Source organism: Naegleria gruberi (assembly GCF_000004985.1).
Source record: "Naegleria gruberi genomic scaffold NAEGRscaffold_61, whole genome shotgun sequence".
NCBI classification, from domain to species: Eukaryota; Heterolobosea; class Eutetramitea; order Acrasida; family Naegleriidae; genus Naegleria; species Naegleria gruberi.
The window spans coordinates 119,758-144,625 of NW_003163266.1; the positions used below are offsets into that span (position 1 = coordinate 119,758).

The 24,868-nt window shown below is 31.8% G+C and overlaps 12 protein-coding genes and 5 non-coding genes across 17 annotated transcripts; 12 read left to right on the forward strand and 5 right to left on the reverse strand.

Annotated features, from left to right (window-relative positions):
- Positions 1 to 10: 10 nt before the first annotated feature.
- Positions 11 to 1,340, reverse strand: NAEGRDRAFT_73492 (uncharacterized protein; the record flags this gene model as incomplete). Its single annotated transcript, XM_002671447.1, has 3 exons — positions 11 to 276; positions 321 to 1,214; positions 1,298 to 1,340. The coding sequence occupies 3 exons, from the start codon at positions 1,338 to 1,340 to the stop codon at positions 11 to 13; spliced, it is 1,203 nt and encodes a 400-aa protein (XP_002671493.1).
- A 63-nt stretch (positions 1,341 to 1,403) lies between these two features.
- Positions 1,404 to 5,728, reverse strand: NAEGRDRAFT_59433 (uncharacterized protein; the record flags this gene model as incomplete). The annotated part of the gene is made up of 2 exons (XM_002671448.1): positions 1,404 to 3,228; positions 5,086 to 5,728. 2 exons carry the CDS (start codon positions 5,726 to 5,728, stop codon positions 1,709 to 1,711), a joined length of 2,163 nt encoding a protein of 720 aa, XP_002671494.1. The 3' UTR covers positions 1,404 to 1,708.
- Positions 3,857 to 3,927, forward strand: NAEGRDRAFT_t643. The gene has a single exon. It is a non-coding gene; the product is annotated as a tRNA-Gly (tRNA).
- Positions 4,677 to 4,747, forward strand: NAEGRDRAFT_t644. Its single transcript has one exon. It is a non-coding gene; the product is annotated as a tRNA-Gln (tRNA).
- A 197-nt stretch (positions 5,729 to 5,925) lies between the features above and the next one.
- Positions 5,926 to 7,944, forward strand: NAEGRDRAFT_59434 (uncharacterized protein; the record flags this gene model as incomplete). The annotated part of the gene is made up of 1 exon (XM_002671375.1): positions 5,926 to 7,944. The coding sequence occupies one exon, from the start codon at positions 5,926 to 5,928 to the stop codon at positions 7,900 to 7,902; it is 1,977 nt and encodes a 658-aa protein (XP_002671421.1). The 3' UTR covers positions 7,903 to 7,944.
- Positions 7,945 to 8,658: 714 nt separating this feature from the next.
- NAEGRDRAFT_52878 (uncharacterized protein) lies at positions 8,659 to 9,915 on the forward strand (the record flags this gene model as incomplete). Its single annotated transcript, XM_002671376.1, has 1 exon — positions 8,659 to 9,915. The coding sequence occupies one exon, from the start codon at positions 8,659 to 8,661 to the stop codon at positions 9,913 to 9,915; it is 1,257 nt and encodes a 418-aa protein (XP_002671422.1).
- Positions 9,916 to 10,826: 911 nt separating this feature from the next.
- Positions 10,827 to 11,267, forward strand: NAEGRDRAFT_83287 (histone H4). Its single transcript, XM_002671377.1, has one exon. The coding sequence runs from the start codon at positions 10,847 to 10,849 to the stop codon at positions 11,156 to 11,158; it is 312 nt and encodes a 103-aa protein (XP_002671423.1). The 5' UTR covers positions 10,827 to 10,846; the 3' UTR covers positions 11,159 to 11,267.
- A 278-nt stretch (positions 11,268 to 11,545) lies between these two features.
- NAEGRDRAFT_52879 (uncharacterized protein) lies at positions 11,546 to 13,806 on the reverse strand (the record flags this gene model as incomplete). Its single annotated transcript, XM_002671449.1, has 2 exons — positions 11,546 to 12,211; positions 13,255 to 13,806. The coding sequence occupies 2 exons, from the start codon at positions 13,804 to 13,806 to the stop codon at positions 11,546 to 11,548; spliced, it is 1,218 nt and encodes a 405-aa protein (XP_002671495.1).
- Positions 13,807 to 14,545: 739 nt separating this feature from the next.
- NAEGRDRAFT_t645 lies at positions 14,546 to 14,618 on the forward strand. The gene has a single exon. It is a non-coding gene; the product is annotated as a tRNA-Lys (tRNA).
- A 43-nt stretch (positions 14,619 to 14,661) lies between these two features.
- On the reverse strand, positions 14,662 to 15,627 carry NAEGRDRAFT_73500 (uncharacterized protein; the record flags this gene model as incomplete). Its single annotated transcript, XM_002671450.1, has 1 exon — positions 14,662 to 15,627. One exon carries the CDS (start codon positions 15,625 to 15,627, stop codon positions 14,662 to 14,664), a length of 966 nt encoding a protein of 321 aa, XP_002671496.1.
- A 180-nt stretch (positions 15,628 to 15,807) lies between these two features.
- On the forward strand, positions 15,808 to 17,268 carry NAEGRDRAFT_73501 (uncharacterized protein; the record flags this gene model as incomplete). The annotated part of the gene is made up of 1 exon (XM_002671378.1): positions 15,808 to 17,268. The coding sequence occupies one exon, from the start codon at positions 15,808 to 15,810 to the stop codon at positions 17,266 to 17,268; it is 1,461 nt and encodes a 486-aa protein (XP_002671424.1).
- A 431-nt stretch (positions 17,269 to 17,699) lies between these two features.
- NAEGRDRAFT_t646 lies at positions 17,700 to 17,771 on the forward strand. The gene has a single exon. It is a non-coding gene; the product is annotated as a tRNA-Glu (tRNA).
- A 52-nt stretch (positions 17,772 to 17,823) lies between these two features.
- NAEGRDRAFT_81513 (uncharacterized protein) lies at positions 17,824 to 18,844 on the reverse strand. Its single transcript, XM_002671451.1, has one exon. The coding sequence runs from the start codon at positions 18,841 to 18,843 to the stop codon at positions 17,872 to 17,874; it is 972 nt and encodes a 323-aa protein (XP_002671497.1). The 5' UTR covers position 18,844; the 3' UTR covers positions 17,824 to 17,871.
- Positions 18,845 to 19,459: 615 nt separating this feature from the next.
- On the forward strand, positions 19,460 to 20,237 carry NAEGRDRAFT_73503 (uncharacterized protein; the record flags this gene model as incomplete). Its single annotated transcript, XM_002671379.1, has 2 exons — positions 19,460 to 20,042; positions 20,104 to 20,237. 2 exons carry the CDS (start codon positions 19,460 to 19,462, stop codon positions 20,235 to 20,237), a joined length of 717 nt encoding a protein of 238 aa, XP_002671425.1.
- Positions 20,238 to 20,327: 90 nt separating this feature from the next.
- NAEGRDRAFT_73504 (uncharacterized protein) lies at positions 20,328 to 21,279 on the forward strand (the record flags this gene model as incomplete). Its single annotated transcript, XM_002671380.1, has 4 exons — positions 20,328 to 20,361; positions 20,407 to 20,432; positions 20,561 to 21,101; positions 21,146 to 21,279. 4 exons carry the CDS (start codon positions 20,328 to 20,330, stop codon positions 21,277 to 21,279), a joined length of 735 nt encoding a protein of 244 aa, XP_002671426.1.
- A 241-nt stretch (positions 21,280 to 21,520) lies between these two features.
- Positions 21,521 to 24,523, forward strand: NAEGRDRAFT_81514 (uncharacterized protein; the record flags this gene model as incomplete). The annotated part of the gene is made up of 1 exon (XM_002671381.1): positions 21,521 to 24,523. The coding sequence occupies one exon, from the start codon at positions 21,521 to 21,523 to the stop codon at positions 24,521 to 24,523; it is 3,003 nt and encodes a 1,000-aa protein (XP_002671427.1).
- A 108-nt stretch (positions 24,524 to 24,631) lies between these two features.
- Positions 24,632 to 24,704, forward strand: NAEGRDRAFT_t647. Its single transcript has one exon. It is a non-coding gene; the product is annotated as a tRNA-Asn (tRNA).
- The last annotated feature ends 164 nt before the right edge of the window (positions 24,705 to 24,868 follow it).

Here is a 24,868-nt window from a genome sequence, read left to right on the forward strand (position 1 = left end):
TTCACGAATACTACACATCAATAATTATCACAAGATCCGATAAAGCCTTAGTGGACAGCAAAGAGCCAAGATTCCGTTTCATATGTAGTTCACCCTTTCTGGTTTCGTCAAATATCTCATAATAAATAACATATTGCCAACCTCCAACTGAGATAGTATTGAACTCTTCCCTATCAAATGTAGTAATATTAAACTTGAACAATGATGGATTAAGTTTGAGTTCTGATGGAGGAAAATCTGAAACAACCTCACCAGCCATGAATACATCACCATTTGCTTTAGAAAAGTGTTAAATAAATGGAAAATTATATTAAACCTACTATTAATTACAACAGTTCCTCTGGAAGAACATGCTATCTCTTTAGGAATTCCAAAATCAAATTCAATTAATCTGAAATCTGAAAGAGAATCAATACCAGCATCAGCAATACCAAATGTAGATTGCTTCAAAGTATTGTAACCACATCCGAATATTTGATTATTCTCTAAAAGAACAATTGTATGGAAAAATCCACATTTAACATCCTTGATATTTGCAGGAAATTCAAATGGAATCTTTTCGAAAAAACTTGATGAAAAATCATTATTAACTGAGGTGAACACATTAAAAGTGTTATCTCCTCTGGCATAGAGATGCTTATCTGAAGCCAAAACTACTCCACTTCCACAACATGCTGCAAGTTTAATAATTGTTGGGCTTTCTTTAGTATTCAATGAAAATTGCTGATTATTAACAAATACTCTTCTATCATTGGTTAATACTACATGATGTGAAGATAATGGTCCACAGAAAAACTTATTAATTCCTCCAAAACTCGAATAGTCCTCAATTTTAAATTTCGGGTCAGTTTCAATATAATCTATTATTCCAATTCTTGTCTTCTCCAATAAAAAGATGTGGCCACCACCCATTCTATATTGAATTTTCTTAGGATTTCCCATTAAATCATTAATATAATAACCAGTGACATGTTTAACTTCTTGTGGTGTAGTATCTGTTTCCATCAGAAGTGAATCAAAAACATTTGATTTCTTCTTAATTTTAATAGCCATAGAATTATCTGCAATACTACGCGGTTTACTTGTAAATTCTACCAATCTATTGGTATCACTACAAACAAAAAAGACAAATCTATCCCCCGACAATATCTTACTAAATTTAAAGTCATCAAATTCATATTTTGTCCATCTAGTTGTACTTTCCAATCCCAAATCTATTCCATGAATAATAATTATCATCATCACAATTTAAATCATGTAATTCTAGTCTCCGTTCCGATAAAATAATAATACTTACTTGCTGAAGCAAAATAATTGGCCAGCCAAAATGATTTAGACATTTTTTCTTGTTGGTCAATTCTGGAATGGATTCAACACTCTTATTAAACTACTTGAGGTGTTGTGCTTATTTTCAAGCCAATAATTTTTGTTTATTATTGGATAATGTTAGAGAATCATATTCCAAGTGAAAATTCTTTGAAGCTGTGCTCAACCAACATGTTCTTGCATTGAAACTCCTTCATTTATATGATAGAGAATATGGATTAATCCATTGTGTTTTAACGTTTAGATATCCATTAATTCATCTCAATGAAGAAATTAATAAAGACCCTTACCAAGAAATTGGATGAACACGCAAAGAAATCAATTACTTCCACAGTAATAAATCAATCCCGCACTTTACAGAATATTGAACTTTCTATATTGATTACTCATAGCACTTATCGAAGTATTCAACAAATGATGAATGTGAAATGGATGCCACAAATCTTCCTATGCTTAAATCATAGTACTCCTTAATGGAGTCATAATCTGCATCACCACTAACTCTAGATATATTTGCATGCATTACAAGGTGGTGAATTAGCGATTCATTTTCAATAAAATGTTTCTTGACAAGATTGTGAACTTTTCCTTCTGACCAATTAGTAATTGGTTCGTATTGAATGTCCATTGATTGAGGAATAATCTCTACATATGGAATCTCTCTTAATAAATCACATTCTAAAAATCTTTCCAATATTGAAAATCCTTGCAACGAGATTCTCAATAGTTTGGGAAATCTTTTTCTTGTTAGCCCAGCAATAATATTCTTTTCAATTTTTTCATAATTCTCAATATTTTCGCAATATTCAGGGCAGTCGTATCGAATAGTCAGATCACGAACATTTGGAAATACTCCCTCTTCCTCTAGAAAATTTGAATAGAGTAATGCACCTTCATCAAAGTAGGTAATTGTACTAAAACGAAAACATAGATATTGAATATGATCTGGTATAGAAAATCCCTGATAGGTCCACTCATTTAAATTAATTGATAAAGCAATGTAATTCGAAGCCATTTGCTTAAAAATAGAAAAATCTTGTAAATTATTCAAATCAACCATTAATCCAAGGGCCTTTGTATCAGAAAAATTTTGAGTGAATAGTCCTTTAGAAATTAAGCAACAATTTTCAAAAGTATCATAACTGTTATAATATCCACTATGTTTTTCGCTATCAAAGTGTGAAATCATATCCAAAGATAACATGAGAGCCTTGTGTAAAAACAAATCATATGCTAAAATTTGATTATGCTCTTCTATCTTTTCAAATTTTTCATTTGAAAACATTAACTGTTGAATTCTTCTCTCAAATTGTTGATTAACTTCATGAGTATCAAATTCATTCTCAATTTCTGTTATATCAACATTAGCACCGCCCCAACTATCAATACATTCTGAAGTATCAATTATATCAGCATACTCTCTATTGCAATTCATTTCTGTGGTCTCAATTAATTTCTGCATTTTCACATAACCAATTGATTCCCCAACTGAAATATCCCCTTTTGCCAATGACAATCCCTCCGATGATGCAAATCTCTGCCAATAAACAACCATCTCCAAAACATTTGAAACTCTCCTCCAAAATTCATTCATCTCCACAACAAATAATGCTTTAAATTTCTTAGATACAGCACAACAAAACTTTTGTATCGTCCTCACAGTACTCAAATCCAATCGTTCAATCATCCGAGGTTGAACCACTTTTTTAAATTTCATAATTTGATCATGATTATTTAATTCAATTTGATGAAGTGGTCCGAGCCAATACTCGAAAATACAACACTGCCAAATTTCCGTTGGAATTTCCAACAACTGATGATCTTCTTTCATTTTTAATTTTTGTTGAAATTCGAAATTGTGGTTGATTGATGTAAAAATAGATTTGTAATTTTGAATTAAGGCTAAATTGGGAATCAATTTTGTAAGATTGTCCAGCATTAGTGCCAAATTTGTATTCTTTTAAGATGATTGAGTTAGAGGCATTATTAATTGTAGGCCAATCATCGAGGCAAGTTTCTTCAATATAGTTGTCAAATGAACACTATGAAGTATTACACTTGAGGTTAAGGCGCATTTCCTTCAACAAAAAAAACAACTCAAAATAAACACTTTAACATGAAGTTCTCAATTTTGGCTCTTTTCCTGTACTATTTGTCTGCTCACTCTATTACATTAGAAAAAGACAGTTCTTAACTGATGCTTTGTGCCACATTACGGCAATTGCTAATACTTAGACCTACTCTGAATATATATTTATTGTGAATTGATTGCATTACAGTTCTATTGTAAAGATCAATGGCACTGTAATCAACAGTCAAATTTATCATCATTTATGGGTATGGCTGCAATGTGGATTACAATATCAACTAATAAGCAGTTTATATTCTCCATTATGGATATTATATTATATAATATTTGGATTGGATGATTGAAGGCGCAAAATAGTTTACCTTATCCGAAAAATTAAAGTAACTGGTAACTTCGTATCCCTTAGTGTCGAATTAAGGTTACATTCTAAATGAATGTGAAGCGTCGATGGTTTAGTGGTAGAATACGGCGTTGCCATCGCCGTGACCCGGGTTCAATTCCCGGTCGACGCAGTCGCTTCTTTTTCTTTCATGGTCCATTCTCAATTTTTGAATATCATGTAGGAACCGTTTGAGGGTAGCTTGTGCCTTAGATGACTGATTGTATGGAGTAAAAAAATTCTTCTCATTTTTTTTTGAAATCACAAATATTAGCATATTATGATTCCTTTTTGGACTAATAATTCCATTTACTTTTAATTAAAACCATTTACTCAATAAAATGAAAAATTCAGTAAAAAAATAGGTATCAATCTGAGGTTATTTAAAAATCAACCACACATCTTAAGTGTCTAAATTTTGAGATAATTGATCTAAATTGTTTTATCCTTCCTTTTGTTATGATAGAGAGATGGTCTTACTCGCCTCGCATATTAAGCATGGATTACGAATGTTTGATCCAAAATTCAGATAATCCAATAATTGCATTGGAATATTTGAAAAATCACGCCGACAAATAATATGACTTGGATAAGGACTTGTTTAATTTGAATTTCGTTATCAAAGCAGTGGATCTTAATTCAGAAGTTTTTGACGTAGTATAATTTCTATCAAAACGATCCTAGTGTCATGCTGAAAGCAGCTTTTGGAGGTGGTCCTAATGTAAAAGGTTTATGTAAGATTAAGGATTTCACTCTTATCAAGAAGGTAATGAAAGCGAATCCACTCGCTCTTAAAAATTGTAAAGAAATTCAGATAAATGGGCCCACTAGCTCATAAAAGGTAGAATTATATCAACACAAGAATTTTAACATAAATGTGCTCGTCTCGTGGTGTAATGGTAGCATAGTGGACTTTGAATCCATTGACGGAGGTTCGATTCCTCCCGAGACGGTAAACGTGGCGAGCCATGAAATTTTTAACTCATTTTTTTAACATTACAATGTTAACTTGGTAAATTCTGGAAACTTGAAAAAAAAATGTATTTCAGTGTAGCTGATCCCAATAGGATCATGAGGTATTATCTTGAATTAAGAGAACATGAGTAATATTTTCTGTGTGCTTTACCAACAAGCAGTGATAATAGACTTTGAATTTCATGCCAATTATCAATGATTTTAGGATTATAGGATTTAACTAAAATAATATTTAAAGCCTTAATAAAGCCTCTATGATTTAAATTGAGAATTGAATTGTGTCTATCCCAAAAAGTGTCATGGGGACGAAGCTTACAGGATGCTCCTGTAAGATTCGTGAATTTAGTTAAGAAATATCTTCTAAAACATTCGGTTTCTTCACAGTAGTATATGAAACGTTCCAAATCCACTTCACATTCACAGTTATCACAATAAACTTGACGAAATTGTCTAATATGTGAGTCGGTCATGTTTCTCCAAATTGACAATTTGGTTTCAGTGTCAAATCTTTGATCCATATATTTCAAATTGATATGAGTGAGGGACTGACTTTGGTTAAAAGGTAAGTCAGATTTATCCTCAAAAATATCTAAATATTCTTTTCTCTGGATATCTTTGATGTATTTTCTATAGTCAAAGATGATTGTTTTCTTATTAGTATTAATTAAAATCTTTTGGTTTTGGGATAATAGTTTGGTAATATCAATCATATTTTGTCCTTGTGCACCTTCTTTTGCTAATTTATCAACTATAATATTCTCTGGATCTTCATGCCCTTTCACTTTAACTAGATGGATATTTAAATGTTTATCCTTAATGGTACCAAAGAATTCTTCTTGAAATCCTTGAAAGTCTCCTCTGTAACTCTTTTTTAAAACTTCTATAGCAACTTGACTATCAGTAGGAACATTAGCATTGGAATGATTTGGCAGCATTTTGATTGCTGTCAAAAAAGCCATGATTTCAGCCACGTTATTGGAATATTCTTCATGAATCTTGAAGGAATATTTGAAACTTCTATTTTCTGAATTAAATATATTAATTCCAAATCCCACTTGGTTTTCAATCTTTGATCCATCTGTGTGAATATTAAATGAATGACCCCCATTTGATCCAAATTAAAATCATTAAATTGTTAAAAAAAACTTGAAAAAAAATGTCATCATTTGAACAACCCACCAAAAAGATAAAACTTTCCAGTGATCATCAAGTTCTGGTTCACCTCTCAGATCGTGCCTTCTCATCGGAAGAGACAACATTCCAACATCTCAAGAAACAATTAGGAGGTGAAAAGATAGAATCCTCTCTAATTGATTTAAAGATAATTCACCAATTGGAATGTATTAGAATTGATTGTAGTAGTATCCGTGCTACTTGTGTTGCTACATGTCAAAAGAAGAAGGAATTATTTGTTGCATGTACTGATTGTAAAATTCGAGTCTATGATGTAGAGAGTAGAGAATTGAAGAGGACGATCTCTACATTTGATTATATTCCAACTCGAATGGTCGTAGGGGATGAAGGTGAATTTATTGTTTTTGTTACTAATAGTAGAAAACAATGGGCCATTATTAGATTGGGTTTGTTGGGTGAGGAAAAGATTGATTGGGAAGTATGTAAAGATAACTCGTCCAAGTGTGAATTGATTTATAGAAAGGCAACTAGTGAAATATTTGTTGCCAATTGGAAAGCCCATAAGATTTTGGTGTTGGATGCAATCAGTGGCTCTTTAAAGTATGAAATTGCAAATGAAAATACTAAATCAGTTCAAAGTTTATACTATGATGAAAAGACTGAAAGTCTTTACGCATTTACTTCCCTTTCTTTGTATACCTATCAAGAATATAATGGAAATTATATGGGAAAATGTCATTTATTGAGATTATATGGAGAGAATTATGTGAATTGTGAGGTTCTTATTGAATTTGATGAGGAAGAATATAAGTTGAATAATAAGGGATTTTCCGGTATTATTATGGATCTCTCAGCTCCTTATTATTTGCTTTCACAACAATCTTTAGTTTATTTGTTTGATAGAAACTCAAAGAAGTTAGTCTCCAAGATCAACACTGTCCATGAAAACTCCCGAGATGTTCTTCGTTATTCGTACAATCCTTCGAATAATGAGCTTTACAGAATTGGAGGAGATGAATCATTGGTTGAAATTTTACAATTATGCAAAGTTGAAACCAACCATATTGATATACCGTTGAGTAGTAATAATTGCCAATTAATTGAAAAGTTGGGTGGTGTCTTGCCGAAACAAATTGTGAAATACAGATACAATAATGAATACATACTGTCAGATGCACTTGCATATTTCATGAACATACAATTCCCTAAAAATGTAATGTTCAGATTTAATGTTAGTACCCCAAGTGAAACAGAGAACACAGAGGGAGATGAAAACCATGAAATGGAAGATGATGAAGAGGAATCCTCAAAAAGTCAAGTAAAAGATGAGGATGATGAAGAGGAAGAAGAGGAAGATTATTTGGTACCTTTTCCATTTAAATATTCAAACACAAAAGATAGGTCAAATGAGATTCCTCCTGAGGCTAGTAATTGGTTGAAAGAAAATCCTGATGGAATAATTATTGGAGGAGACTTTAATACAGATAGATTGGGAGAGGCTATCCAATTCGCATATGCTGTAAAAATAACAGAAACTGACAATGATGACTTTCCAATATATATTCTCTTTGAGGATGGACCAGAACGGTACAAACTCTCTAAATTTCTTTCAAATTTGAAAGCTGTTTCTTCCTTTGATTTGACATCGTATTTCCTACCAAAGAAGGCCAAATATGAAATTGATTTTTCAAAAATTTATAATGAGCTAATCAACACAAAAGTCATTAATCCAGAAACAAAACAAATAGATCCTGTCATTCTACTTGATGCTTACAGAAACCTTACTTCTGTTAATGATGACAAACATCATCAAATTTTCACAATTTGCTCCATAATCTTCAACGACGAAACCATTACTTTTGATAATGTCAAATTTAGAAAAAATGATTTGCTTGCTTTAATGCTATTTTACGATATTGATGCTATGGAAGAAAGCGATAATCATCAACTGCTTAGGGCTAATTTTGAAGATCAAGAGTACGAAGATGTGTTTTGCTAGATGTAAAATTCAATTCCCACGAATACAATTTTATTATTGAAATACATCAACATTTTGTATTTGAGTTTGAAATAAAACTGCATCATCCTAGCCGTAAATTAACGAAAGTAGAAGTGCCGTTGTATGATTTTCATTTTGAAATTAGAATATTAAATCCAAAGTCAATAAATTCAAACCCAGTTCAGAAGTTCATCCTTCTTTTTTCTAAAAGAATCTCAAAATAGCCGTCTATTCCAAACAGTTTCTGCAAATTTGGTTTTTCCTTCTGAAAAAAGATATTTGTTATCTGAAACAACATATTAAAATATTGAGCGGTCATTTTCAAAACTGATATGATAATTACACAATCTTTGACGTGCAAGTAGATAGAACTCACAGAATAGTATGATATTGAGCCAATTTAGAGCATTTTGAAATTTCTTTGGAAATTATAATCATAAATGGTGCTTAATTTTCCAAATCATTGAATAAATAAGAGTAAAGAATTATTCATGCATGAAACAATTTGTCACTATCTCATCCAAACAGTTCTGCAATTATCCAAAGCATCTAATTTCTCTATTCTCAATTTTCATATCCACATGTCACGTTGATTATTAGATTTTCCTCCCTTAAAAGGTTTGTAGTATTGTGCACAATAATTAAAATGGGATTGTGTTTAGCCTATCTACAAATCTTTTTGGCAGTATAAATTGGATGCTATGTTGAGAATCCAATAATCAACAATTAAAAAACAAACATATCAATACTGCTAAAATGTCTACAACAACTAATTACACTGCTGAACAATATTCATTGAAAATCAATGGTCTTGAAAATCTTCCTCAAATCAATGAAACTAAATCTAATAGAGTCGATGAACTGACTAACATGATTTTGAATGAACTGAAAATTAATCAACTCTTTCCAAACGCTCAACTCAAAACTGCCATTCAATATGTTTCCACTGTCTTCCAACAATGTAAATTCCCAAACAATGACTATCATACTAAAGGAATCAAGGATGTTTGCTTCTGGACATGTCTGTGTTTCCCTGAACTTGATTCCACAACCCTCAATCTATATTCATTGATCATGTCCTACTTGTCTGTGGTTGATGATGCCTGTGATTCTGAAAAGGATATTGATGGTTTTTTAAGAGCTGAATTACAAACACATATTAATTGTTTGAATAATAATGAAAAATGTACAAACCAACAATCTAATCCATCTATTGAACTTGCTCGTTTCATTATTAGCCAAATCAAGAGTGTATTCAATTGTGAGCAATCCAATTATTTGATTCAGGGAATGGTTGAATTCTATGAACATTCCTATCAAATTGCCTCAATGTGGGCAAATGACCAACATCCAACACTGGAACAATACATTCAATTGCGAGAATATGATTCATTGACAGATATGCTTCTCAAATTGAAGTTAGTCACCAACATGCCATCCCTTAATCTTGGCTTATCTAGATATTTCCAATTGTGTTGTCATTTATCTTCGATGATTAATGACATTTGTTCACTCCCAAAAGATTTACATTCATCCATCTCGAATAACTATGTTCTTCTCCTTAACAATCAAACAGTTAACATGGAATATGCCTTGACTAACTGTATCGAAGTATTGAAAGAAATGAAGAGTTTGGAACAGACAGAATGTGAACAATACCATGATTTAGAATCAATGAAATCAATAGCAAGAGGATACGTTGGTTGGTGTTTCAAATCTCCTCGTTTCCAACATGCCAATCACTACATTTCCTGTCTCTTGAAAGACAATTCATCAGCATCATGTTTCATCCTCCTCTTCGTGTATTACCACACAGAGAAAGGAAGACACTCCAATCACCTACTTGGATGTAATCATGAGGAGACAAGCCTTCACCAGAGAAGTAAAATCAACAACAACAGCTACAACAACACCATCATCAGGAGAAGTAGTTGTAGACTTGAAGTCTCCAATCAGTCCGGGAAGAAACACTGCCATCTAAGAAGAAATTTGGATGAAGCAATCTTTTTGTAAATATTAAATTGTATTATTATTGTTATTATTCCTTTCAATTTATATCTTCTTAAACGTTGATGATGAGAAGAAACAAGGCTATGTGTTGGACAAATACTTTGAGAATGATATGCTGATTCACTAATCATTGTACTTCCAAGCTCAGTGCATCATACATACCATATGTATTCTTGCCGATAATGGTAATTCTCTTCTTCGACCTTTAGATAATCATGTTGTTATGCCATCATAAAGCTTCTAAATTTTTTAAAATATTATCGATAAAACATATTTTTATTTAATAAAAAATTGAAAACATTTCTACTAACACATTGCCATGTCATTCTTTATCATCACAACTTCGGAGCAATAATGATTAGAATACTACCTGCCATCCGACTTTAATGTATCATGTTAAAAGCTCTTCAATCCTATAAACAATCTATTGGAAGGAGATACCAGCTCTACTAGAGAATAAAAGCATCCATCATGATTATTTCAAATAATCAAACAGCAGTGTTCGTCTCTTACCATCATCATTAACATTCAATCGAGTTGAGAACCTAACCATTGATGTTCTTGTGAATGTGTTAATTATAATAATAAATCTAACCTTGTTCATTAATCTTATTGTTGTCAATCTTGAAATCAAGTGAAAAAGTCCAACATGACTGCAAAACCAAACAGTATAATGTTGTTTGATGTATGTACATCAAACAGATCAGCTCGCCAGTCTAGACTATTCATCATTAACCTTTTTATTTTTTGTAAACTTTTTCATCCAATAATTTTTTTTCACAGAGTGGATCCAAATTTTATAACGTAATTATTTTGGTCTTCCGTTACTTTTTCCAAAAGGCGGTGGACTTGTCGATAACTTATTTAAAGACTGGAAATATTTTCAAATCAAAAAAAACAACAACTAATCAAACAACAAAACTAAGAATACAAAATGACTGGAAGAGGTAAAGGTGGTAAAGGTTTAGGTAAGGGTGGTGCTAAGAGACACAAGAAGGTTCTCAGAGATAACATTGCCGGTATTACCAAGCCAGCTATTAGAAGATTGGCAAGAAGAGGTGGTGTTAAGCGTATTTCTGGACAAATCTACGATGAAACTCGTACTGTCTTGAAGAATTTCTTGGAAAATGTTATCAGAGATGCTGTTACCTACACTGAACACGCTAGAAGAAAGACTGTTACTTCAATGGATGTTGTTTATGCCTTGAAGAGACAAGGAAGAACACTCTACGGTTTCGGATATTAAGTACATTAGCTGTACTTGATCTGTTAATCATCAAACGATCTAACTTTTAAAAACCCTAGATTTGTAAATATATTCATCATCAAACAACAATTAAATTATAATTTAAAAATTAATTTTAATTTGATTTTTTTGGATTAATGACAATTATAATGTGAATGAAGCCTTCGGACGTTTTTGGAGATTAACAATGAATGTGAATTCAATTGAGTTTATTAACACTGGAATAGAGTTATTCATCAAAAGGTATTGGAGGTTCGTCTATTGGTTCATCTTCAATAGGCATTGGAGGTTCATCTAATTCTTCCTCATCTTCAGGTGGTATTGGAATATCTTCATCCTCTTCTTCAGGAGGTATTGGTATTTCTTCTTCATCCTCTGGAGGTATTGCTATATCACCCAATTCTTCATCGTCTTCTGGTGGTATTGGTATATCTTCATCATCCAATGCAACTGGTGTAATTTCCTCCTCTTCTGGTGGGATTGGTATTTCTCTTCAATAATTGGATGTTCTTCATGAATGATTTCTTCTTCTGGTGGGATTGGTATTTCTTCTTCCTGTGGAGGAATTGGCAATTCGTCAAGCTCTAAAACGTCCTCAACTTGTGGAGTTTCTAATATTGTTGGCAGAGTTTCTTTAGGTTGTTGAGGTGGAGCTTTTCCAAGTTGAACTGGTGCCAAAACTGAAACTCTTCTTCCAGCATCATCCAGTCTACTTGAAATTCTTCCAACAGGTGTCTTTTTTGGAGGTTGTTGCTGAGCTGGTTGAGAGATTCCCAAAGATTTCATTCTATCCTTCAAACTTACACCTCCTGAATTTAATTCAGCTTGTTTCTTCTCCCTTTCCAATTGAGCTTTCTTTTCTTCCTCCTCTTTCAAACTTTCATAGTAACGTTGTTTTCTTTGGAAGAGGTACTTTCGTCTCACTCCTTGTAAGTGTTCCAAATCCTTTTCTCTTTTCAGAGTTTGTTCTCTAGCCTTCTCGAATTCTTCCTTATTCTTTTCAATGTATTCTTTTTGTTCCTCTTCTATTTGTTCCTTTGATTTATCAAAAGCCTATTGAAATTTAGAAAGTATTATTCAATGTTAAATTGTGAATGATTACTAACCCTTGGAACATTATCTGTATATCCCATTTCCTTAAGCACATAATATACATTTCCTTCTTCATTCCAATCAACAAATTCCTCATATCCCTATAAATTAATATCAACATGACGAGTTGCTTAGAGAAAATCCGATATTGTTCAACCTACACCAATATAAATATCATTAATAAACACCTGTGGAAGTGTTCTCTTTCCACTTGTTTGTCTAACAAATTGTGCCTTTTCAGTGTGTTTTCCCAAATCCACTTTGTTATATCTTACATTAAGGGTTTTAAAAGTTTGTTCTAACCATTTGCAATGAGCAAGTGATTGTGGAACAGCTCCAATATAAGTTGTAAAAACTAAAGTTTATCAATAAATATATTCTCCAATCTGTTTAAAATTGTGATGATAACCAACCTACTAAAGGACATGGTTCTTCCTCAACCACTTCCTTCTTCACCTTCTTTTTCTTTCCAACCATTTTTTTTAATGATGATAATTTTGTTCACCCCTTAATGTTATTTGGTCACTGTAAAACGGAACATTGTTTCTGAGATGACAATTGAGAGAAGGTGTTGTTTTAGAAATTATTATTTATTCCTCCACCCAATTATTAATGTATTGATTTTGGTTCGGAAATTTATCTTGTCTCGTAGTGAGTGGCCTTAGTTTTTGAAATTTCCCATCTAAAGGTTATGTGTGAGTAGTACAATTGTTAATTATTATTGACAAGAAAGTTGTTTGTTGGTGGTTTTAAAAAGTGATTTCTTGTCTGTGTGAATTTCACTAAAGAGTTTAAGCTTCATGACTGAGAATGTATGGGTTGACGACAGCTTTCACTTGCCAATCAGATTCAGTATTTTGTCTAAAGAATGAAACTATACCAATCTTGTGAAGAGGTGATCTCTTTCCACTAACAATATTTCCATCTTCATCTTCCAAGTAGAGAACTTCCTTGAATTTGTACTAATTGATTTAATAATGACAAGTGTTAAATATTGAACTTACTCTAACATTGATAATAGTTTCACCATCAGCATCAACTCTAATATTCAAAATTTCAGTTTCACCAAGGTTTTCAAGACTGCCAACTATTTTACAATGTTTTTCTTCGGTAATAAATTTGTACCATTCCTTGAATCCTTCATAAGCAGATTGAGTAAACATTGGTTCGAGTTGAGTTGGATCTTCAACGAGTAATTCTCTAATAGTTTTAAAGGCTTCCTTGGCTCCTTCAATAAATTCCTTTTCATTAAAATCAGCATCCCATCCCATCTTGTACAATTTCACATCATATGAATATCCAGGATGTCTAGCCAAATCTGATGGCTCTACAGATGTTCCGAAAGAAAGCAACTCCAACATTCTTTTATCTTCATCCAAAACCTTTTCCAACTCGGTAAATTGTTTAAATAATTGTGGTTTCTTTTCGTTATTACAAATTGATGAAATATGGAATCCTCTCAAACTTGATGAAAAAGCAATAGTGCTCTTTGTAGTAGCTACAACTTGCTTGAATGTAGCTGGTGGTGAAATTTTACTGATGACTCTTCTGTACATTTTTTAAGCTAAAAATATAAATTTCCTTCCATCATTATTATTAATTCATAATTATAATAATATTTATTTAATTAATAATATTAATAATATCAAGTTTTATAATAAATTAATGTGGATTTATTTTACAATTAAAAGTATTGAATTGGGGAAGTTTGAGTTTCACCAGACTTGACTCCGTGCAAAGTCTTAGTACCAGAGAAGTGAGCATAAACTCTAACATGAATAACATCATCACCAGTATCAACTTTAACACTATTTAGATCGGAATATGTGAGATTAAACTGTATGTTGTGTTTTACTTACAAGTAATTAGTTCCGGCAACAACTTGAGTAGAATACTTTAAAGCTTCATATTTAGACAATGTCTTTCCAAGCTTTTGTTCGACTTCAGTCTTGACTGAATCAATAACTTGTTGAACTTCATTATCAGCAGTCTTTTCTTGACCAATTCTGAATGAATTGTTAATACGATCAAATTATTAAAACAAATTGATACAATACCCTCCAACGACCATTTTGAGATTTTTGAGATTTTTTTCTTGTTTGATTATTTTTGAAAATCTTGCCACGCAGTTTTAATATCTGTAAGAAATGTTACCACACAAGTAAGGTAAAAGGACAAAGTTCACTCATTCCCAACACAAGTTTAAGGCCAGGTTGTTGACAATCTCAACCAAGTTATAAAAAGGAAGCAACAAATCAATCTATATTGTAATAGACAAATAATTGTTTATGAGCAGCCCCGCTAGCTCAGTCGGTAGAGCGTTGGACTTTTAATCCAACGGTCGTGGGTTCGAGCCCCACGTGGGGCGGTTGCAGCTTTTTTGTTGATTTCTTTGTGGGATGATTCATGTTTTATTCAAAAACACAGGTGATATCTGAAAAGATTTCACAACAGGATTCAAAAAGAGTAAATTCTTTCAATCTAATAAAATGGAGCATATCGCCATTAGCTCTTAACAATAATTTTGACCTATTATCAAATCCAATGAACGCTGTCTTGAACTCAATTAATTTATCCTCCAATATAATCATATTATCTTTTAAAGTAACTAAATAGAATACGCTATCATACATCCCTGAATGTGCTTGTATCATAGGATAATACCAATCTACAGCAAGATAGATATAACCGCATTCATCCTGAGCTACTGATTTCACTTGATGAATAGTTGTTCTCTTTAACTTGTTGAGCATCATTTGTTCAACATTGATTGTAGAACTTGTTTCAAAGGTCTTCTTGTCAATGTAACAAATCTCTGCTTTGGAAGAAATTGAAATAATTTGATTGGAATTCATCTTATTCATTTGCATGTGCGAAATTTTTTGAGGTGGATTTAAGATTTTTCCTATTTCCTTACCATCACTCAAAGATAGTACAGTAATACCCTTGTCCACATATAAAAACATTTGATTATCATGATGATCGATACACCATTTCATCGAATTTTGTTTCTCTGAAGGTATTGGAAAATTCCACGCCACTTGCACTTTGATATCTCTGCTCAAATTCCATCTCTCAAATCTCCCCTTACCCTTGTTGAATATGACCAATGAATCTTCATCAATGAAAGCAGCACTTGAGATGGAAACAACTGGATTTGTAAGCTTGAATTCTTTCATGTAAATCATATTCGTATTTTTAACTTGGGAAATTGAGAGAAGATATGAATTGACACTCAAAATTGAGAATGTCTGTTGATTGGCATGCATAGCCAAGACAGAATTTTTCAATAGTGTGTGCGGAGGAAAGATGATAGAACGTGTGTGTAGTGGAAGAGGGCTTCGTTTCGTTCGCGTTGGGAATATTGGTTTTGACATTTTTTTTTTGATTGATATTTCACCCAGCAATTTTTAATGTACTACTTTCTTTGAAATTCTTAGAACTTTTCAATTTCTTTGTAACAATTTAAAAAAGTTTACAATTTATGAAAAGGAAAATAAAGTTCATCATTTGACAAAAAAATAATTGGCAACCAATTTTCTGTTACCTCTTCAGCAATGCCGCAGCATATTTTCTCTGTATTATCATCGGATAGTGTCTTTGATATTTGCAAATTTCTGAGTGCTTCCGATATTGTTTTTAATGTTCGATCGGTGTGTAGAGCCACTTATCAATGTATTAATATTCATCAAGAAGAAAATGGTGGTGAGGATAATACAAAATATGATGATCGATACATTAGGTTGATTGGATCAAATTTGGAGGGTTATGATGAATGTCTGGGAAAGTATTTGCATTTAGGAAGATTATTGAACGAGAGAGAATTGAGGATTGTTGAAAATTTGGATGGAGCAATTACTGATAGATATGAAAGAGCTAAAATTAAATTGAGAATGTCTTTGAGATTCAAGTATATTGAAATGACTTTCAAACCATATGAGGATGGTCACTTTATGATTAGAGTGACTAGATCAGCGTTACAGGGATTTGATTCAAATCAAAAAGATACTAATCCTATTGTAGAACAATTTAATGATATATTGAGGAGATTTAAGGAAATATCACTCTATCGGACATTATATTCGAAATTGGTGAATGAAAATGATTATGTAGTTTTAATAGGAGTTTTTAATGAAGGAAAACCATTCATTAATGACTTACATTCCTTTAATTGTAATTTTGAGCAAAGAGAGGCTCTTAATCTTTCATTTGAAGGAAGATTGTTATCCCTTGCTTCTCAAAGGAGGTCTAATTATTGGAAACACTTTTCAGATTTTAGAATATTTTTGGAAATTGTTGATTCTGTGCTTGGTCAAAATTATTTAGATGATATGAGCTCACATACAATTATAATGGTATCTCAACAAGAATTTATAATTCCAAATAGGACTTTAATTATTGATTTGAATAGCACATTTGATTATGGTATTGATGATAGGCAAATTAACAAAGTAAGAGATGTGCCATGTACATTACATTGCCGAGTTAATCCGTTCAATAGGCAACTTATTTATCAACCATCTATGATTGAACAAAGCATTACAATGAATCTTACAAGTATTGCCTTATTTTGTGGAATCGGACTTTATCTAGGAGGCTTACAGTATTTTACACGGATTCCATCGTTTAGATTTACCAGAGATTTATATTTTACCAAAGATTCAAATCAGATAATGCCATGGATTCTTATTGCTATAGATTGCTTACTTGGATTTTCTGCATCGTTATATTTTACTGGAACTGAATTTTTTGTGGAAGAAGGAGATTTAAAGAAATTGACTTACTATTCCTATTTAGCAAAATGGATAGCTTGTGGTTTCGAATGTGGAGGAGATCCTTGGTCAATGATGAAATGTTTGCATTTACCACCATTAGAGATTGCTCATAACGTTGTTGGTTTTGGTAGTTTTGCTGCTCTAGGAATTATATTATACAATGAATTTGATACTCTCATTCAAGCAACAATGAGCTCATTTTCCTATTGGAAATCCAAATATTTAGGTACTAAAAAAGAATAATTTATTGGCCAAACAACAGACAACTACATGAAAGCAATAACATACAAATGTAAATATTAATTTTTACACGTAATTACATAGGAATACATTCAATTAGAGTATCCACACGAAATGAAGCAAAAAGATTAGATGTACATGGTTTGTTATTTCACTTAATTATTAGACGGGAAGCCTGCCAGGAATATGGCGACTGTCCCGCTACAGTCTTTGACTGTATGAACTGTGAGGTACGTCGTCTTTCGAGTCAGTAAGAGAGAGTGATTGGAGAAAGAGAGGATGAGTTAGTTCATTTATTGATTTTGAAATTGATCACCTAGATAAAAAGTATTTTGGGTAAAAAAATTCATAAATTGATCTCTAAGATATTGTTGACAATAAGGCAAGACATCCGTTATTATAATATTAGGGAAATATTAAAATCAGTAGTGAGATCCCGTGTAGTCCAATGGCTAGGATACCTGGCTTTCACCCAGGAGGTCCGGGTTCAATTCCCGGCATGGGAGGATGTTTTGCCTTTTAATACCGACTTGCATCCTTTGTTGAAATTGTTTTGCAATAAGAGTTTGCTTTATTAAGGTATTATAAACATTTGAAAATAAGTATTTACAAAGATGGTTTGATGATTGGCTTTGATGACTTCTTACATGTCTTTCTCTTGATACAAATCTTCTTCTTAATTGACTTACAACACTTCTTCTTTCCACCAACTAATTTAAATTTCTTACAAATCTTCTTTCCCTTTGAACGTTTCAAGCACTTCTTATAATACTTCTTCTTGATACATCTTGGAGGAATGACAATTGTCTTGGCACAATACTTCTTCTTTTGATATTTGACACATTTAGAAAGAGTCTTCTTGTGCTTACAGAACTTGATAATCTTATGTTTGGCACAGAAGAATTTCTTCTTAATGAGACAACATTTCTTAACTGATTTTCTTTCCTTACAATATTTAACCTTCTTATACTTGGCACATTTCTTTGCCCATGAAACAATCTTACACTTTTTAACATATCTACATTTGGAAACCTTCTTATTGTAGGAATCAACAGTGTACTTGTCGCAAACCTTCTTCTTTTCACATTTTTTGATTGGAACCTTCTTGAATTTCTTACAGACCTTCTTAACACCCTTCTTGAAACACTTGTTAATAATCTTATGTTTGGCACAGTATTTCTTGTAACCCTTCTTGATGCAAATCTTCTTAGTTCCATAAGAATCACAAACTTTCCAATACTTCTTCTTGGCACAACCAACAATCTTGTATGCATGCAAGACGCACTTCTTTGTTGGCTTGCTATACTTGTCACATTTGGAATATTTCTTATGTTTGAGACATTTACCAGCACCGACAATGGCATATTGATCACAGACCTTCTTTTGACCAACGAGCTTGTGTTTTAAACACTTCTTAATCCACTTGTGCTTTAAGCATTTTCTCTTACAAATTCTTGGCTTGTGATACTTGTCAACAACGACGACTGGAGGTTTGGCTTGATAGCTGTCACTTGCTTGAACTGAGAGGACTGCAAGTAAAAGTAGAAGTGCAATTGAAAAGATTAGATTTGCTTTCATTTTTTGTTTTTGTTGGATGGAATAGTTCAATACATGGTGCTAATTTAAACCATTTCGAATAGTTTTTCATTTGGAACAAGCTCAAAAAAGTTGGATGTAAGGTTCCAAATTTGGATAGAAAACTGATTTCCCTAACCAAACTTCAATTTACTATTCAAATAATATCAACTCATCTTTCCAAAACTATTATCATAATCTCAAGGACTTGTTCTTCCATGATTTACGACCTTGTACATTTTTTAACTAAGGTATTATAGTAATTTCGAATAATTTGATTATTTATTTGATTCTGTCAATACAATGCTTCATTAGGGTGATCAAACTAAAACACCTATTGGGAAAGCTAGGTATCCTAGCCATTGCACTACTTCTTCAAAATGTAACTATTTCATTAAAATATCGGTTGTTTTAATATTTGTATCTAAAGTGTTCGATAAGTTTAAAGAAATAGGTCTGATTGTTATCAAACAGTAAAGCACTTGCAAATAATTCTGAAGATTTTAAAAGGATAGAGGTTGCATTCCTCAAAAACTAATTAATTCTTCTTTGATAATTATTGTAAACTCATACAATCAATTTTAAAATTACAATCAATTCCGAAAAACAATTAAAAAAAATGGCCACAGCACAATACACTGTCCTTCTCACAGGAGCCTCCAGAGGAATTGGCTTACATTTAACAAAACATCTTCTCCTCGGAGGAAAAACAGTTTACGCCACCTGTAGAGATCCATCCAATGCCAAATCATTACAACAATTAAAAGAAGAATATTCCGAAAAGTTGATTATTGAAGCCTTGACTGTCAATGATGAAGAAAGTATTAAAACATTGGTTGAAAAATTGAGGAATAATAATCGTACATTTAATGTATTAATTAATAATGCTGGAATTTATTCTACAATGCAAAAGGAAACTTTACTGAATTCTACTAAATCTTCCATGTTGGGTACTTTTGAAGTCAACTGTGTTGCTCCAATGTTAATTACTCAACATTTGTATAATGCTAAATTATTGGAAAAGAATGCATTAATTGTAAATATTTCAAGTATTATGGGATCTATTCAGGGAACTACTCAAGCCAAACGTGGAGTGAGTTATTGTTGCTCTAAGGCTGCTCTCAATATGTTTACAAAGATGGTTAGTATTGAATTGCCAAATGTATGTTCCATTTCTGTCCATCCTGGATGGGTAATTACAGGTAAGTGTTCTTAATACATTGCTTAATAATAATAATAATAATTGAATGTGTATCATTTCAGATATGGGAGGAGAGAATGCACCTGTTCAACCAGATGAAAGTGCCTCAGGTATTGTTAAATTAATTGATACTTTTGATCCAAAAACTCAAAATGGAGCATTCTTACAATATGATGGAACTGTTTTAGATTGGTAAACCTTTCAATAAAAACCTCAACTATTTAGCTTGTGAAATAATCATTCCATTTACGAAGAAGAATTTCCTATTTTTCTTGGTAATAAAAAAATGTTAAGAATTGATCGTGTTTTGAGTGGGATGGGTATGTTTTGCATTTAAAAGGCGACGATTAATGATTATATAAAAGGAATTTGTTCTCGGAGTGATGTTATTGTACGTGAACTTGAGTTTTAAAATTGCCAATAATTAATTTTCAATTTTTCCAATAATTTATTATTTAATACTATATTATTTAATAATATATTTATATTAATATTGGAAAATATGATGAATTTATATAGCACTATATTCGCAAGAATGAAGTAATGGATACAATTAAAAAACAAAGAATTCTCTCATTAAAACACAAAATTTCGGAACATCAATTGGAGAGTTTGATGGTGAATGGAAAACCTTTTCCTTTTCCAACACTCAATTTGACAATAGCATTAAACAAACCAGAGTCCTATCTGTGCTCTACCCAGAGAGAAAGTTCCAATCACAAAATTATCTATGATTTATTGCCACCTGAATTCTTGAATAGAAATCCAACTTTGGGAAATGTTGGGAGATTGGATTTGGATAGTTGTGGATTATTGATAATGACACAAGATGGGGATTTACATCATAGAATTCTTTCGGCTGATGTGGAAAAAACCTATCTTGTAGAGTTTGTGCCTCCCATTGAATCAGATGTGGAATTGAACCAAATGAAAGAGTTATTCTTTTCTGGAGATTTACAATTGAGAAGTGAGGATAGTACACTGAAACCAATAACTAATTTTGAATATATCAATCCTTCAACTATTTCTATATCTATTGTGGAGGGAAAATATCATCAGGGTAAGTATGGAGATTGAATAATTTGGTCAAATGACAGTTTCAAGTGAGAAGAATGTTTGCAGCTTGTTCAAAGAGAGTTGTTGGATTGAAAAGAATCAAGATTGGAGATTTGACTCTTGAAGGATTGAATATTGAAACATCTGGAGCTTGGTGCGTTCTTTCCAAAGAAGTTCTCTAATTCCTTCTCTAAAAAGTAGTTTATCTGAATGAAAGAATTCAATTTTGATATGAGTTTTCATCCTCTTCACTATCGCTTTCACTCCAACTAGATGCTTTAATATCTCCTTTGTATCGTTTTGAGTAAATAACAAGGATAGTCGTTCAAAGATTTGTTGAAACCTTTCACAGTCGACCTTTACATTACTTATCAAACAGTTGACAATACAGTGTAAGATAATCACTGATTGACAAGTTACGGAATGATAAAAAAATACTCATCAAATGCACTCTATTTCGCGAATGAAACTTTTAAAAACGATAGAGATGCAATATTAACAGCAGTAAAAGAAAATGAGTTTGTACTCCAATATGCTAATGAAACATTGAAGAATGATAGAGAATTTATTTTGGAAGCTGTAAAGATAAATGGAAAAGTACTCCAATACGCGAAGGAAATATTTAAAAGTGATAGGGAAATTGTGTTGGAAGCTGTTAAAGATGATGGATTAGCACTTGAATATGCCAATGAAATTTTAAAACATGATAGAGAAATTGGATTGGAGGCCGTAAAAGAAAATGCCGAAGCATTTCTTTATGTAAATAACACATTGAAAAAAGATAGGGGACTTGTATTGAAAGTTGTTAAACAAAATGGAATATTACTTCAATATGCAAATGAATTATTGAAAAAGGATAGAGAAATTGTGTTGGAAGCTGTTAAAGATGATGGATTAGCACTTGAATATGCCAATGAAACATTAAAACAAGATAGAGAAATATCTTTAGAGGCTTCAAAACAAGAATTTTATAGAGGAATTATTTTAGAATCTAATATAAGATATACACCGAATCTTTTTTACGCTTTTAATAATTATATCGAATTTAAAAATTTGAGAAACGATAGAAAATTTATATTAGAAGCTGTAAAACAAAATGGATTAGCTCTTGAATATGCTAATGAAATAATGAAAAGAGATAGAGAAATTGTATTGAAAGCTATTCAAGAAAATGGATTAGCTCTTGAATATGCAAACGAGACATTGAAAAAAGATAGAGAAATTGTGTTGAAAGCTGTAAAACAAAATGGATTAGCACTTGAATATGTTAATGAAATAATGAAAAAAGATAGAGAAATTGTATTGAAATCTGTTAAGAAAAATGGAAAGCCGTTTCAATATGCAAAAGATACTTTGAAAAATGATAGAAAATTTATTTTGGAAGCTGTTCAACACAATAGAGATATATTTTTATATGTAAATGCAATATTGAAAATGGACAGAGGGTTTATTTTGCAAGTAATCAAAAAAAATAGAGATGTGCTTGAGTGTGCCGATACGAGTTCAGTTTATTACGACACAACCTTAAGTTATTTACTTTGCAATGATACAGTTCTGGTTTATTTACTTTCTAAACATAATCCAGAATTATCCAGAAAGTTTTCACCACAATTAACTCAGATTATTGATGAATCCAACAATCTAAACGCCAAACTATCCAAAGATGTGATTGAACTATACTCAAAACAGCTCAACTCTGAAAATGATTTGTATTATTGTATTGAATTACCAAATGTAGAGCCAGACAAATCGTTAACCCCGCATTGGTTCTCTTTCAAACCAACCTATTCAGTAGAATTTATTGAAAAATTGGTTATATTTCAAATATTGAAAAAAGTACAAGAAATGGAACCATCAAATGATATTTTCAACGGTGAAACTACTAACTATAATTTCTTTTGTTTCAAGTTGGATAAACTTCTGGAAGAAACTTTAATTCAACCAAAAACTGTCAAAGATTTGAGGAATACTGTTGAGAGTATTTCATCTAAATTCGATACATCATTTTACTCCAAAAAGGAAATCAAGTGCATCAGGTATTTTTTCATAACATGGACAGAAAGTGACAAATCTTTTACTGACTACAGGAGGATATTGTCAAGATATAACGAAAAACATGGTGATCTGTCAAAAATATTCAAAGCTCTCAATAGATACTACAAATATTTCAATAAGAATTACGACTTTATTTCAATATTAGGAAACGGTGCAGAAGGGGCTGTTTTCAAAGTATTACACAGAGAAAGTAGAACGTTGATGGCTATCAAATTCAAATATGAAGTAGAAGATAGCGAAGAATCAACAAATGAAATTATTAACTTATTGAAACGAACAGATATGTGTGGAAAGATAAAATGTTTTGATTGTGGAATGATTGAAAGACATTTATATTCAGTAATGGAATTGGGAGAAGAATCTCTATCAGATTATATTCAGGCAAATATTGAAGTTTATAGAAATTCATCCATGATGACTAAAGAGAAATTAATTGAAATCCTGCGAATATTTATGCAAATATTAGAATCTGTTCAGTCCATCCATGATCACAACATTTTACATGGAGATTTAGATCCGCAAAATATTGTCAAAGTTGGAGATCAATACAAACTAATTGATTTTGAAACTTCCAAAGTAATCAAGACAGGAAATTCAATTACAATTGCTCGTGGAAAGTTTGCATACATGTCTCCTGAAGTTTCACATGATAATTACACTGATGACATGTTTAAAAGAAATAATGATTCTAAATTAGCTCATAACATTGGAAATATTACAATCTCATGTGATATTTTTTCATTGGGATGTATTTTATTGAAATTATTAACACATTGTCCATTACAATTAGATGAGCACTTTGTTAATGATTCTGATTTATCAAAATATAAGGATAATTTCATTTATTTCACAACCTATGGAAAGTATTTCTATACGGTTGTAACAACAAGTGAAGGGGAAACCAAATTACACTATGCCATCGAACAACTGATCAACAAATCAATTGATACAAATTATGGAGTGAACAATATATTAATCAGATGTATTATTACAATGATTCAAAGAGATTCTTCCAAAAGATTGTTTTGTTATTCATACAAAACAACTCTTGAGAATGTAATTAAATTTTTGAATGGAGAAATTGAAATATCAAACATTGAGATGGACATCAAGCAGTATAAGGAAATAAAATCCTTGATGAGTTACTCTCGACTTTTGGAAGAAATCAACAAAGTGAATCAGAGAAATGATTTCTTGAATGAAAAAATTAAACATCTTGAAGATGAAAACAACAAATTAAATCAGGAAATCAACAAATTACATCAGAGAAATGACATATTGATGGAAAATAACAAATTGAATCAGGAAAATACAGAATTGCAAGAGAAAATTAAAATATTAGAGGAACAAATTAGAAAACTCCACTTTTAATCATCAATAAATAGTTCCTTTTAAGTTTTGTATCTATTTACAACAAAAGTTGCTATGTATTTTCATCCCGATAACAACATCAATATACATTGATATCAGTTATTGTATTCCCCCTTAGCTCAGTCGGTAGAGCGTCAGACTGTTAATCTGCAGGTCGGTGGTTCGAGCCCACCAGGGGGAGATATCTTTTTCGTTTTCAAATATGAGACAGAACTATTTTAAAAAGACTACAGCACCACAGGTTCCCAAGTTGTCTCCAACCTCAGTACTGATGTGGCTCGACGATGCTTAACTTCTAAATCGGGAGGAGTTATCTTTTAGTACAGTTTTCTTGATTAAGAATTT